The sequence below is a fragment of the Mobula hypostoma genome, chromosome 22 (assembly GCF_963921235.1).
Source record: "Mobula hypostoma chromosome 22, sMobHyp1.1, whole genome shotgun sequence".
NCBI lineage: Eukaryota > Metazoa > Chordata > Chondrichthyes > Myliobatiformes > Myliobatidae > Mobula > Mobula hypostoma.
The window spans coordinates 54,896,534-54,911,885 of NC_086118.1; the positions used below are offsets into that span (position 1 = coordinate 54,896,534).

Consider the following 15,352-nt stretch of genomic DNA (forward strand, 5'->3'; position numbering starts at 1 on the left):
GATTCCCAAGCATCCCACAGTTGTGCTAAAGTACGAAAGAAATCCAATGCTGTTCCTATTTTACACTTTCTATCTACCACTCCTGTTAAAATTTTATTTCTTCATTTAATGTTTGTCAGATTATATTTCCTTGGTTACTCCTGTTCCTTAAATATTGACGCCTTCAGTGTCCATTGTAGGATAGGGATTAGGTTGTATTGTAATCATAGTGTGTTCTCCTGATTCCCAGAGAACAAACTGCTCAATATTGCTTTGAGATAGGCCCCCATTTGTAAATAAATATGCAGGCTAATTTTGTATGTATTACAAATAAAAGAAATGTGTTTCTTTACATTCACTGATTTCTCCTGTTTCTTTCTATAATACCCAGCAACAAGGCATTCAAAACATGCATGCACACATGTATGCTTTCCCTCAGTTTTGGAACATTGTGATGCTTAATTATAATTTTTTAGTGTTTTCTGCATTTCCATAAAGGGTGCTGATGGAAATATTGGTACGTAAGTGTAATCATTGTTAACTTCGAAGAAGTATTCAGAGGGTGCAGCTGAACTCGGTATCTAGCAAGTTTCACCAGACTTGTAAAACTCATCTCTTGGTAACTTAAATGCTTCATCATGTTGTTGGAAGGTCACTGACGTGTTGAGATCTGTCTGTGTGGTCACGTCTGTCATCAGCTTACTCTGTCAAATATCCTTGTCTGCTTTCAGAACTTAACTGTCCATTTACTGAATGTTATAAATAAATGTCTTTCTTATTTAAATGTAGTTACACAATGTTGTGGCTGAACTGGAGCAAGAGAAGTTTCAGCTGCAGAAGAAACACACGGAGAATATTCAGGAACTTCTCAATGATACCAACGCACGCCTCAATAAAATGGAGACAGAATATGCTGCTCAGTCAAAGGCCACTGTAAGTGTCCAGCCTTTTATTATCTTGATCAAATTATTAATACTTGTTGAATTGTAGTGCTGTGTAAAACTCTTGCCAGGATTAAATTGTCACAATTTGCTGCTTTATGAAGTTTTCAAGCTTTGCTGAACACCATAAATTTCATTGAGATTTGACACTGGCATTGTAGCGTAGAGAACTTCAATTACGGCACAGTACTGTAGTGGTTAGCACAACACTTTACAGTACAGGTCATCTGGATTCAAGTCCCTATGCTGCCTGTAAGGAGCTTGTATGTTCTCCCCGTGACCACAGCCTACTTCAGCCACCCAAGGAAGAAGGTGTCAGAGCGGTGCATGGCCCAATAAATGGTCGAAATGATTGGTTTGGACATTTTTATTGGTGATCGCAAGACCCTCTGGACATTGGTAATGTAGAATACTGTGAGTCCTATTCATTAGTTCATTAATGAGACCAACAGCATGGAGCTGCATTACCTCGGTTGTTGTGCGGATAAAGCCTTCATGCCTCTGGGTAGCCTGTTGTGGCTGCAGAGAGGGAGACACCAGAACTGGCTGTGTGCCGCTGGATTCTGTACTGGGTTGGTGGGGGGGCGGGTAGCCCCTCCAGTCAGGCTGCCCTCCAGTGTTCACTTGGTGGGAAACAAGTTGAATTGCATTCATCTGCAGCTGTGCTTGATTAAGACGAGGAACTGCTGTGGACTTGTTCTTGCAGGAACATAGCCTCAGAACAACATCCATGCACCATCAATCTTAGGCCATTAACTCAGGGATATGGGCTATCTTATTTTTTTAATATATTTTTGTAGCTATGTTTTTCTGCTATCAGAATTGGATGTGCTGTGTGTGACTCTTGGTACTGTGTTCTGTATCTTGGCCCCAAAGGAACACTGTTTCATTTGGCTGTATTCCTGTGTATGGTTGAATGATAATTAAAATTGAACTTGAACTTAAAATATGCTATCCTATCAAACCTCTATTACCTCCTCAAAAAATCCATTCAGGTCAGATACCATCTTATTTCAGAAATCCATGCTGACAATATACATCCTCACACCTAGGGTCTTTCAATATATAACAATTTATAAGAAATACTTAAAATTTATAAGGAATATTCATGGACTATTTGAGTTAAATGTACCACCCAGATAAATAAGTGGAAGATGCAGCCATATTTTTCTTGATCACTAAGTTTGATGCACTAACTTGTATATGTAGCAAAGAGCACTGGGAGAAGACTTTCATGTCAATACATGTAAAAAAAATTAGAAATAGGCACAAAGAACAGAATGCCTGGGACCGCAATCTGTACTTAGGAGGAAGATGTTTGCATATAAATGAGTATAGGAAAGTGGAGGGAGGGGGGTCTCAATTTTTGCTGGGGAATTTGAAAACACCCTTTATTTGGGGTATTGTTGCCAATATTAAATACTAATCATTGAGGGGGGAATGTGCTTGAACGAAAAGCTTGACTGAAACAAAGCTCTGTTATATCATTCACATACTAAACTGGGAGTTTAGGTAGAGAAATGGAAGAGCTGGAATTATACCAATACGTGATTTGCTAAGTGTTTCAAGTTTTGTATTTATTCATTACTTTCATGGAATGTGTGGTTAAACGGTAATAGTCTGCCCTTCTGATGTGTTGCTGAAAGTGAGATTTCAGCTGTTCACCTCTGCATAACTGAAGTCTAGCGTCCCTGACACACAACATTTGAGTAGCTCATCAAAGTGCAGTAAGTTTAAATGAAATCTCTCCTCATCTGACATGATGACTTTATGGTAAAATCATTGTAGTCACTTGCTTTGTTAAACAATTTTTGCTCTTTCATAAATCAATTAAGACATGCTGTATGATCACCACTGTTAGATCTGCCATGGAGCAGTATACCTGTATAATTTATATGTAGTTTAAATTATTTTGTTGGTTTGAATGATCAAACCATGACTTTTGATTTCTTTTTTTCTGGACACTTTGAGAAGTGGAAGTTGATTAGACCAGGGACTGGCAAATGGAAACTTTGTGGCATCACTTGAAGAGCAGAGCCCTGGATGAAAAATTAGCATGCAGCACTTGTCATATCTTACTTAAAATAAGCAATGGATTAAACATTTCCTGTCAGCAGGCCTGATTTCTAGAGCCATCAAAAGCAGACAGATTCCACTGTGATGCTCAGGATTTAATAATTAAACACTGCAGAGTTCAACAAATGCTTTAAGATGAAAGAACATGTAGTCACTAAAAATTAGATTGTTTGTCCGTTCTGACTTCCCCTCATGAAAGAGTATCTAAGTTGTCAATGTGTGTGTGAATAGAATGGAATTAAAGGAAAGCTGTCGTTTATTTCAGCTTCTGTGTGAAATTCTCTCAATGGACAGAGACTATTCACTGTACCTCTATGTTGCCATGCCCTGTAACAGATCATTCCAGAGTTTCTGTGATATATTTATTGTACAAGACACATTAAACATGTCCGCCTGCTATTCTAACAGAGCTATTAAAGATAGTAGACAAAGGAACAGGATACAAGCACATAGAAGAATATTGTACAAGCCAACTTGAATGTCCAATTTTCACTGTGCAATTTTACTCCCTGATTAGCCATTATGAGATAAGTGTGGTTTAGCTGTTTTCACAGATTTTTTTCTTCGTTTTAAATAATTTGTTACTTCCATCTTTAATTCCTTTCTGAAAGCTGGCAGTTATAATGGACTTCTGATTGCTCTTTTGTTAACTCTTCATACTCTTGTATAATGAACTTCAGATCATTTGGGAGGCAGAGGCAGAAATAGAGAGGAGTTACAGGGAGATGGTCACCCCTAAGGGGCAGGAGACAGGTAGCTGGGTGACTGTCAGGAGAGGGAAGGGGAATAGACAGAATGAGCATAGCACCCCTGTGGCCGTTCCCACCAATAATAAGTACATCGTTTTGGATACTGTTGATGAGGGCGACCTACCAGAGGCAAGTTGCAGTGGTTGCGTCTCTGGCACCAAGATGGGACCCTTAACTCAGAAGGGAAGGAGGGAAAGGAGGAGAGCAGTAGTGATAGGGGATTCGATAGTTAGGGGGACAGATAAGTGGTTCTGTGGAAGAGATCGAGAATCCCGGATGGTCTGTTGCCTCCCTGGTGCCAGGGTCCGCGATATCTCGGATTGAGTTCTCGGTATTCTCAAGAGGGAGGGTGAGCAGCCGGATGTCGTGGTCCATGCAGGGACCGATGACGTGGGTAGGAAGAGTGAGGAGGTCCTGAAAGGAGAGTTTAGGGAGTTAGGAGCCAAGTTAAAGGACAGGACCTCCTGGATAGCAATCTCAGGATAGCTACCAGTGCCACGTGCAGGTGGGTTTAGAAATAGTAAGATAGCGCAGATCAACACATGGCTGAAGACATGGTACAGGAGGGGGGGGGCTTCAGATTTATAGATAATTGGGCAGTTTTCCAGGGAAGGTGGGACCTGTTCTGGCGGGATGGTCTACATCTGAACTGGAGGGGGACAAATATTCTTGCAGGTAGGTTTGCTAGAGAGGCTCCAGTGGATTTAAACTAGATACGAGGGGGGAGGGGAATCAAAGTGTAGGGAAGAAGGAAGAAAAAAAAATAGTAAAGTTGTTTGCACCATTAGTGATAAACAGAAAGTAAGGGGTGGAAAATTTCTTAAATGCATTTATTTTAATGCTAGGAGCATTATAAGAAAGGTGGAGGAGCTTAAAACATGGATTGATACCTGGAAGTATGATGTGATTGTGGGAGATTTTAATTTTCCACACACAGACTGGGAAGTCCATACTGTAAAAGGGCTGGATGGTTTGGAGTTTGTAAAATGTGTGCAGGATAGTTTTTTGCAGCAATGCATAGAGGTACTAACTAGAGAAGGGGCAGTGTTGGATCTCCTGTTAGGGAATGAAATAGGCCAGGTGACGGAGGTTTGTGTTGGGGAGCACTTCGGGTCCAGTGATCACAATGCTATTAGTTTCAATATAATTATGGAGAAGGATAGGTCTGGACCCAGGGTTGAGATTTTTGATTGGAGAAAGGCTAACTGAGGAGATGCCAAAGGATTTAGGAGGAGTGGATTGGGACAATTTGTTTCATGGGAAGAATGTAATACAGAAATGGAGGTCATTTAAAGGTGAAATTTTGAGAGTACAGAATCTTTATGTCCCTGTTAGGTTGAAAGGAAAGGTTAAAAGTTTGAGAGAGCCATGGTTTTCAAGGGATATTGGAAACTTGGTTCGGAAAAAGAGAGACATCTACAATAAATATAGGCAGCATGGAAAATATGAGGTGCTCGAGGAATATAAAGAATGTAAAAAGAATCTTAAGAAAGAAATTAGAAAAGCTAAAAGAAGATATGAGGTTGTTGTGGTAAGTAAGGTGAAAATAAATCCCAAGGGTTTCTACCATTATATTAATAGTAAAAGGATCATGAGGGATAAAATTGGTCCCTTAGAGAATCAGAGTGGACAGCTATGTGCGGAGCCTAAAGAATTGGGGGAGATTCTGAACAATTTCTTTTCTTCAGTATTCACTAAGGAGAAGGATATTGAATTGAGTAAGATGAGGGAAACAGGTAGGGAAGTTAGGGAAACTATGATGATTAAAGAAGAGGCAGTACTAGAGCTTTTAAGGAATATAAAAGTGGATAAGTCTCCGGGTCCTGACAGGATATTCCCTAGGACCTTGCGGGAAGTTAGTGTGGAAATAGCAGGGGCTCTGACGGAAATATTTCATATGTCATTAGAAACAGGCATAGTGCCGGAGGATTGGCGTATTGCTTATGTTGTTCCATTGTTTAAAAAGAGTTCTAAGAGTAAACCTAGCAATTATCGGCCTGTGAGTTTGACGTCAGTGGTGGGTAATTTGATGGAAAGTATTCTTAAGGATGGTATATATAATTATCTGGATAGACAAGGTCTGATTAGGAACAGTCAACATGGATTTGTGCATGAAAGGTCATGTTTAATAAATCTTATTGAATTTTTTGAAGAGGTTACTAGGAAAGTTGACGAGGGTAAAGTGGTGGATGTTGTCTATATGGACTTCAGTAAGGCCTTTGACAAGGTCCCACATGGAAGGTTGGTTAGGAAGGTTCAATCGTTAGGTATTAATATTGAAGTAGTAAAATGGATTCAGTAGTGGCTGGATGGGAGACGCCAGAGAGTGGTGGTGGATAACTGTTTGTCAGGCTGGAGGTCGGTGACTGGTGGTGTGCCTCAGGGATCTATATTGGGTCTTATGTTATTTGTCATATACATTAATCATCTGGATGATGGGATGGTAAATTGGATGAGTAAGTATGCAGATGATACTAAGATAGGTGGAGTTGTGGATAATGAAGTAGGTTTTCAAAGCTTGCAGAGAGATTTAGGCCGAGTAGTGTGGGCTGAAAGATGGTAGATGGAGCTTAATGCTGATAAATGTGAGGTACTACATTTTGGTCGGACTAATCAAAATAGGACATACATGGTGAATGGTAGGGCATTGAAGAATGCAGTAGACCAAAGGGATCTAGGAATAATGGTGCATAGTGCCCTGAAGGTGGAATCTCATGTGGATAGGGTGGGGAAGAAAGCTTTTGGTATGCTGTCCTTTATAAATCAGAGCATTGAGTATAGGAGTTGGGATGTAATGTTGAAATTGTACAAGGCCAAGCTCCTCCCCCGGAACTGCATTCTAGCCAGCATTGCTTAAACACATGCTTTATCTCGATTTATTTTGTGCATCCGTTAACAAGATGAGTTCTAAGGTATCGGAAAAGCCTAAAAGAGCTTGTAAGGGTGTTACCCTTAGCGTAAAACTAGACCTAATTAAGCGTTTCGATCGTGGTAAATGAAGCAAGGACATTGTCCGTGCGTTAAACTTGCCTGCGTGCACCATTCGCACTACAGGTTTCCCCCCGCTACCTGAAGGTAGAGCGTTTCTATGAAACGGTTCGTAAGCTGGAATGTCATAAAGCGAAGAAGCAATTACCATTTATTTTTATGGGAAAAAATTTTGAGCGTACCCAGACCCAAAAAATAACCTACAAAATCGTGCCAAATAACACATAAAACCTAAAATAACAGTAACATATAGTAAAAGCAGGAATGAAATGATAAACACACAGCCTATATAAAGTAGAAATACTTTTCTGCAGCACTGTCTAGCGCAGCGAAAATCTTGCGGAAGCGCTCTCGGCAAAAACACTCTCCAATAACCTTTAAGCTATGAAGCTGCCAAGTCATACCAAATAACACATAAAAATACACAGCCTATATAAAGTAGAAATAATGTATGTACAATGTAGTTTCACTTACCGGAATCAGGAAGACTCCAATAAATTGCAGTTTCATCACAGTTAAACACTTGCTTATACAAATAACCACCTGATGCAATCGACAATCGTCTCTGATCTGGGCTGACATTTATGTGCCGGGCGGCACCTAATTAATTAGCTTGTTTATTTCGGCTTTTTTCTTAAAGATATGCTGGGTGCATTCCGACTACCACTGCACCACTGCATTCATCGCGGCAATGTATTGGTCAGCGGCCCGGAGGTAGGGGACAACTACTTAAACTATGAAGCTGCCCTCACCTCAGAAACCGATCAAACCACCATGACTACCTTTAAATTCCACTTTCATCACCATTGTCCAGTGCTTTCTGTTATAGCTTATTTAAAAGACTGACTGATTTCTCCCTAAGTATAAGAAAACTTAACGGAACACCACGCTTTGTACTCCCATCAATCCACTCAAGCAATAAACTTTCCATTTTATCCATTATTGAATGCTGACTAAGAGAGGCCACTTTGCTACGAGCAGAACCAACAGTAACATCGGCAGCTTTCAAAATTCTTTCCCTCTGCGTATAAATTCAGTTATAAAGTTCTAAAGACTAACCACTAAATAAATTGGTGATTCGGACTTGAGGCGTACCAGATTAACAATGTTCAAAGGACTCTTGTAATCACAAGAAAAGCTACCAAGACAGCCACTTACTATTTGACTGTAAGTGACACACAGTAGCACATTGTGCAGCTCCTTCACTGTTTCCACCAGCGAGCAACTTGCAGTACTTCAAATTCTTAATGTGCGACAGGACCTCTTGATCATTGGAAGTATGCTTGAGCAGGACGGCAGCACCTTTTGTTGACCCTGTAGAAGCTGCTGTGACCAGTAACATCACCATCTTTCCAGATGGTGGTTATGTCTAACCACCATCCCTGGAACCAGTCAAGTAGATGTACTCCCACACTCCCTCAATGGCAAAGAAATCAAAACTCCAAGGAATATGAGGTAGTTTCACCAAGGCCTGGTATAATGTAGATTTCCTTATTCCTGTAATCTTTTTCTCCTCATTACAGTCTGCCCCTGCGTTTTGGATGTCATTGAGCTCTATGACCCCTCCTGAACGCCATACAATCTGTCACCATTTAACAAAGCTCTTCTGGTGACTAATTCCCTGTTTGCTCTCTTCCTCTTTTCTTTAATTGCTATCTTTCAATACACAAGAGCAGTTCCAGAATTCACTTAACTTTTTAATGATAATAATTATCTCTAAAGCTACCTGTTTCAGAATTCTGGAATATAGATCATCAGGCTCTTGGGATATATCAGCTTTCAAGCACACCAACTTCTTTCATGCTGTTTTTGGATGAACAATTATTTCCTATTTTGGATCAGATTGACATAATGAAGGGGATGGTCGAGGAGATCTTGGAATACACAAAGGCCAGGTGTATTGTAAGATTTTATGGGAAAACATGATTTGCCTTAATTGGATTTGTCCTTGTTACTCTGGCAATATATTCCAAAATTAAGGAGTACCAGGTCATCAGTGGAGGGAGCACTTTAAATGGTAGTCTTGCTTGATTGACCATTTTGACTTCAATGTTGATCATCCCACTGCATGCCTCTGTGTTGTCACTGGCAGTATGTCTTTGCTGCCAGTGGAAAGGGACATGGCCAAGGATCATGATAAAGGAGTGTAGAAATGTTGGCTGAGAGCTATCATTCTATGCATGCAATTATGTTAAGCTCCTGTTCTAGAATCTGGTTCTGTACTCCCAATGTAGATAATCAGCCTCCAGCTACTTTAGAGGACAACTTAGCCAAACTGACTGGGCTGTTTATAAAAACAGGGAAATCATATTGCATCCGTCCAAGTCCACATATAGATTGCCACACTGGAACATAAAGGACCCACTCTTTCCCCACCTACTCTTGTTATTCTTAAAATATTTATGAAATCCTTTAGGGTTCCTGTATACCTGATCAGCCGGGGATATCTCTTGGCTGTGTCCTTTCCTTGTAATTTACTTCTCTTGTGCACTCCGGTATCCCTTATACCAGCGGTCCCCAACCACCGGGCTGCGGACCGGTGCCGGGCCGCAAAGCATGTGCTACCGGGCCACGAGGAAACGATATGATTTGGCGATATGAGTCAGCTGCACCTTTCCTCATTCCCTGTCACGCCCACTGTTGAGCTTGAACGCACACGAAATCATTCCCGGCGCGTCATCCATGTCAGCGCGGGAAGAAGATCAACTCCTCGAACTTGCAAATGACGGCGGGCTGAAAAGTATGTTCAACATAACATCTCTGCCGGCATTCTGGATCAAAGTCAAGGCTGAATATCCTGAGACAGCTACAAAAGCCCTGAAAACGTTGCTTCCATTTCCAACGTATCTCTGCAATGAATGCAATGAAAACTAAATTGCGGAATAGACTGGACATAAGGAACCCCTTTTGAGTATCGCTGTCTCCCATCACCCCTCGATAGCACCCCCTTTTTGCAGGGAAACAAGCCCAGGGTTCCCACTGATTCAGCGATATTGGTGTGTTGCAATGATTTTGTATGTTCATACGGGGAAAATATGCGCTGTGTGTTTAATATCCAAACATTACTTAAAATGTTATGATGCTATTGACTTTTATAACCATATAACAATTACAGCACGGAAACAGGCCATCTCGGCCCTTCTAGTCCGTGCCAAACGCTACTCTCACCTAGTCCCACCGACCTGCACTCAGCCCATAACCCTCCATTCCTTTCCTGTCTATATACCTATCCAATTTTTCTTTAAGTGACAATACCAAACCTGCCTCTACCACTTCTACTGGAAGTTCGTTCAACACTTACTTCAAGCTCCCCTGTCCTCCCCTGATAACTGACTTATCACTATATTCACGCCAGGAAAATATGCGCTGTGTGTTTAATATTAAATTCGTTAGATAAACCCTTTTAGAAACAAAATTGAGTGTATTAGCCACTAATCACCTATATTCCGGTGGTGATTAACACCCCTCTCCCGAACAGAATCGTCAAAATCAATTTGTAGAAAACAATTGGCACTAACATGCATGCGCACACAGGTGCCCGTGCAAGGCCTCATGGTCATTGTAGTCCTCAGGGTAAAATCAACGTATTTGACTGCTACTCTTGTCCGTTGGCAACCCTACCCGCGCCCCCCCCCGCCCCGGGTTGGCCGGTCCGCAATGCAGAAACGATTGGGGACCACTGCCTTATACTAATGCAGCTGTATAAAACTTTATTTGGGGCATTGCGTTCAGTTCTGCTACTCTATTACAGGGAAAAATGTGGCAGCTTTGGTGAGGGTACAGAAGAAGGTCAGTAGGTTGTTGCTTGGATTAGAAAGAATTGGCTATAAGGAAGGTTGAAGAACTTGAATTGTTTTCTCTGGAGCATTGGAGGTTGGTGGGCGGGGGGGGGGCGCGTGGAGGGAAGGTGCTGGGCTGTTGATGGTGACCTGATATAAGAATTCTATAGAAGAGAAGCATAGTCACGGCAGATGGTCAGTTCCCTAGAAAAGATTTGTTAAGTATAGGGGATATAGTTTTTAAGATGAGAGAGTGAGAATTGAAGGAGATTTATAAAGCAAGTTTTTTTTGTGGAGTGTGATAGGTGCCTGCTTTAATCTGATATAATAGCAGCAACCTGGAGGCATTTAAACAGGCACGTGAACAGGCAGAGGATAGAGGGATATAAACTACGTGCAGACAGATAGGTTAAGTATCATGGCATCGAAATAGGCTTTGTGGGCTGAAGGGCCTTTGCTGCCCTGTATATATTTAGGTGGGGAAATCAGACATCCCACCCTGCAAAAACTCATTTCAGGGAGATAGCACCCCCGCCCCCCACAACCCCATATTCCTCCCCCCCCCACCCCGTCGACCTCCAAGGGAGTATGTAATACTTGGCTTAGTGATTTTGTTTAATCTGTAAACCAAGTTGGGTACATGCAGAAAATGTGACATTAAAATATGTACTTATATTATCATGTTTATTCTATTACAAATTTAAGCAAGTCTACAGGGAGTTTGGCCTCACCTCGTAGGACATCAATAGCGTAGCTCCTTAGTAGCCAGCCACCTAGTTTAAATAACGTTAGCTATGCTACGAATGAATGATGGCACCTGTTAAACTCACCTCAACATGTCTTTTACATTTTAACCCACCATGGGCAATAGAAAAGTCACCATTGCAAACAGTGCAGCGAGCATCACTCATTATTTTTGAGGTCAACTGCAAAGTCCGCCCACAGGGAAAAGTGATAGGTCTACTGTGGAGGGGTCCCCAACCTTTTTTGCACCGCGAACTGGTTTAATATTGACAATATTCTTGCGGACTGGCCGACCGGGGGCGGGGGTGTTAATCACGACAAGAATATAGGTGATAAGTCAACTATAAGTCAATAGCATCATAACATTTTAAGTAGGATTTGAATATTAAACACACAGCGCATATTTTCCTTGTATGAACATATAAAATCATTGCAACACACCAATATCACTGAATCAGTGGGAGCCCTGGGCTTGTTTTCCTGCAACAAGACGGCGCCATCAAGGAGTGATAGGAGACAGTGATACCCAAAGGGGGTTCCTTGTGTCCAGTCTATTCTGCAATTTAGTTTTCGTTGCATTCATTGCAGAAAACCCCACCGCAGCGATATGATGTTGGAAATGGAAGCAACGTTTTCAGTGCTTTCGTAGCTATCTCAGGATATTTAGCCTTGACTTTGATCCAGAATGCCGGCAGAGATGTTATGTCAAATGTACTTTTCAGCCCGCCGTCATTTGCAAGATCGAGGAATTGATCTTCCCGAGCTGACATGGATGACCCGCAGGTAATGACCTCGTGTGCATTCAAGTTCAACAGTGCGTGACAGGGAATGAGGAAAGGTGCAGCTGACTCGTATCGTTTCATATCGCCAAATCATATCGTTTCCTCGTGGCCCGGTGGTTGGGGACCACTCTTAGCACAAAGAGAGACCAATCAGGATGCTCGCTCTGCCTCTCCCTCTCAAAAAATCGATTTCCGGGATATTGTATATAATTTCCGGGCGTCAGGGAGCCACTATCAATATGCGGGAGACTCCCGGAATTTCCGGGAGAGGTGAGATGTCTGGGAAATATGCATTAATAAGGTAACTGCAGGTCTAGATCACATGCGAGGTGATCTGGATCTGAATGTTAGTGAGCCACATGAGTTTTTATGTCACTCAGGTAATTTCATGGCCACCAACACAGGGCCTTTATTTTCTGTAAAACCCAAGTTATTTAATGACCTGAATTTTCATTACTTTGATGGGATTTGAGTGTGTGTCTCAGAGCCATTTGTTTAGGTCTCTGGATTAGTCAGGTATGTTGCTACCATTCCTTTTGAATTATGTGATTCTGAAATATATCTATTCATTTTTAAACTCTAGTGAGTACTGAGAATGAGTGTAAAGAGCAGCTTTAATGATCTCTTAATGATTTTGTATTTCGAGTTATCTTGACTGCTGTTGACCTTTGACGTGTGTTCAGATGGTTTCCAATGTGGTATTGAATTTATTTGCTCAGCTAAATCTGTCCTTTTTCAGTGGACATCAATTCTTCTGTGTACTGGCCCAGAAGGTAAGAGTTCCAAAAATTTAAAGGAAAATTGTGACTCCATATCCCACCTTCCTTTCAATAAATAGTTTTGGTTAGTTTAAATTTTTACTTATACCATTACCTGAATTCTCCAAATAAACGATTGGGCTTGTATACACTGGAATTTAGAAGAATGAGAGGGGATCTGATTGAAACATGTAAGATTATTAGGGGATTGGACACGCTAGAGGCAGGGAACATGTTCCTGATGTTGGGGGAGTCCAGAACCAGAGACCACAATTTAAGAATAAGGGGTAGGCCATTTAGAACGGAGTTGAGGAAAAACTTTTTCACACAGAGAGTTGTGGATCTGTGGAATGCTCTGCCTCAGAGGGCAGTGGAGGCCAATTCTCTGGATGCTTTCAAGAAAGAGTTAGATAGAGCTCTTAAAGATAGTGGAGTCAAGGGATATGGGGAGAAAGCAGGAACGGGGTACTGATTGTGGATGATCAGCCAAGATCACAGTGAATGGCGGTGCTGGCTCGAAGGGCCAAATGGCCTATTCCTGCACCTTTTGTCTGTTGTCTATATGAGGAATAAAAATATTAGCCAGTATTTCTGCTTCTAAGTATTAGACGTTAGTTCCTAGAGGAAAATTTACTGTGAGTGTTCACTGCAGTAATAAGGTGATAAAGAAGGCAGAAAAAAACCCTGACCTTAGAGTTAGGATGTGGACCTAATAAGAGATTAGTGTTCAGCATAGGCAAAAAGCTGGTTCTGTACTGTTCTGTGATCATGAGGTAATTGATTTTCTTATCTCCTTGGTGACTTATGAAACTCTTCTTCATACAAATGGCGTTGAAAATTCGAGTTCCTTCCCCACCCTGCTCTCTTAAAGAATAGCTCCTGAAGCTGGAGAGGGGTTGTGGTGGTGGGGAGGAGGGGTGATGGCAGGGTTGAAAATGTCAAAACTAAGATTGAAAAATTTCTATAGTAGAACCAAAACAAACATTGCAAAGAAACAAACTGTGTGTGATCTAACAAAATTGCCAAATATTTTCAAGCAGTTCATGCCCTGCTTCTGTTCTAAAACATTGTTGCAGTATATACAAAACCAGTAACTGACATTTGCTGTTAGAATCACAAGTGATGACTTGTCATTTGGGCAAATGATCAGGAGCAATTAAAATTGGAACATTGAAGTGCTGTTTACCTCCGGTTAGCTCACGTCTTCATAGAGGAAGATTGAGAGAGACAATTATTAAGCATCTTTATATTGTCCTTCATTTTGTCTTGAAATTTTTTGTGATAGCCATTCACCTTTTTTCTACTTTTATACTGAAAACTTTGGTTTTCTTGACATCAAAGGAATTGCTCCAGTGTGGTAGTAGGTATTAAACCAAATGATTGATGTCTAAAATCAGCTTTATGATCAATAAATATAATGTATGCTATCAACATTACCAAAAGCCAAATTTGGAGATGCAGTGAAGCAGACCCAATGTTTGCCTTGGGAAAAGCACTTTGTTTTAGTGAAGAGGAGCACCTATTAAATGCTTTTGTCACAAGCAGCCATTCCTTCGGAGAGAGAGAAAAAACAAGTTTCTGAAGCTGAACTTAGAACTGTCAGTTCCAGGCAAGTTAGTGACTTGCAGATCTCATGGATTTAACTAACAACGTGTTGTATTACTTATGTTGGAAAAGTTGGGAACAAAAGAAAGGAAAACTGAAATCTGGACGGGCAACATAATTGCCTTCATTGTTTCAGAATCCTTCCTTCCTTTTTCATAATTAGTGACTTTCACAAACAACAGAATGCAATGAGATCCCATGCTCATGCAAAGCTTACAAAATAAACCGTATACACTATAATAATAAAACATACTAAGTTTTGAAGTGCAAACTGAAGTAATGCAAAAAGAAATGCTAAAGTGACAATAGGGTTTTGAGTTTGGCATCACTACCAGGAAAGAGCAGTTTGGTTGAGAGGTCTGTTAGCAGTGGAGAGGAAGCTGTTCATAATTCTGGTTGTCTGGGTGTTCAAGCTCCTTATCTTTTCTGAGAAGGTGAAGAGAGAAAAGCTGGTGCTTTGAAAATCCTTCAAGAAGAAATCTGTTATTCTTTCCATGAGGCATTTATTGATGACAATGGACGAAATGTCAATATTTCACCATAATCTCATATGTTTATGCAATGAGTTATATTCAATAGAAATGCTGATGCTGGAAATGCAAAACAAATCCAAGACAGTACAGGAAATATGCAGCATGTCAGCTTGCATCTTTGGAAACGAAGTTAATGTTTTTTGTTAAAGTTTTTCCCCCAGTTCTAACTTAAAGGTATGTGTCTTGAAATGTTAACTCTTTCTCTTTCCACAGATACTGCTTGACTTGTTGAGTATTTCTGGAATTTTCTGGCTTTCTTATATGTAGTAAGTGTTTTGTGGTTTCAATGTCATGGTCAAGCTAGTCTCTATTCAGTAATCTATCTATATCTGTGGTGGCCACTCCCAGTGCTGAGCTGCCATATCAGCTGTTTCTCTTAATAGGTATTTTTATTTACCTCTGCATTTATCTTAGTACT

General features: G+C 40.9%; 1 protein-coding gene across 4 annotated transcripts in view; it reads left to right on the forward strand.

Moving 5' to 3' along the window:
* cep112 (centrosomal protein 112) overlaps window positions 1-15,352 on the forward strand; it is a 553,075-nt gene that overhangs the window by 182,215 nt on the left and 355,508 nt on the right. For all 4 annotated transcript variants that reach the window (XM_063030627.1, XM_063030631.1, XM_063030630.1 and 1 more), the window contains exon 12: window positions 769-912. In XM_063030627.1, coding sequence (XP_062886697.1) covers window positions 769-912 — 144 coding nt within the window. The remainder of the gene's footprint in view (window positions 1-768; window positions 913-15,352) is intronic.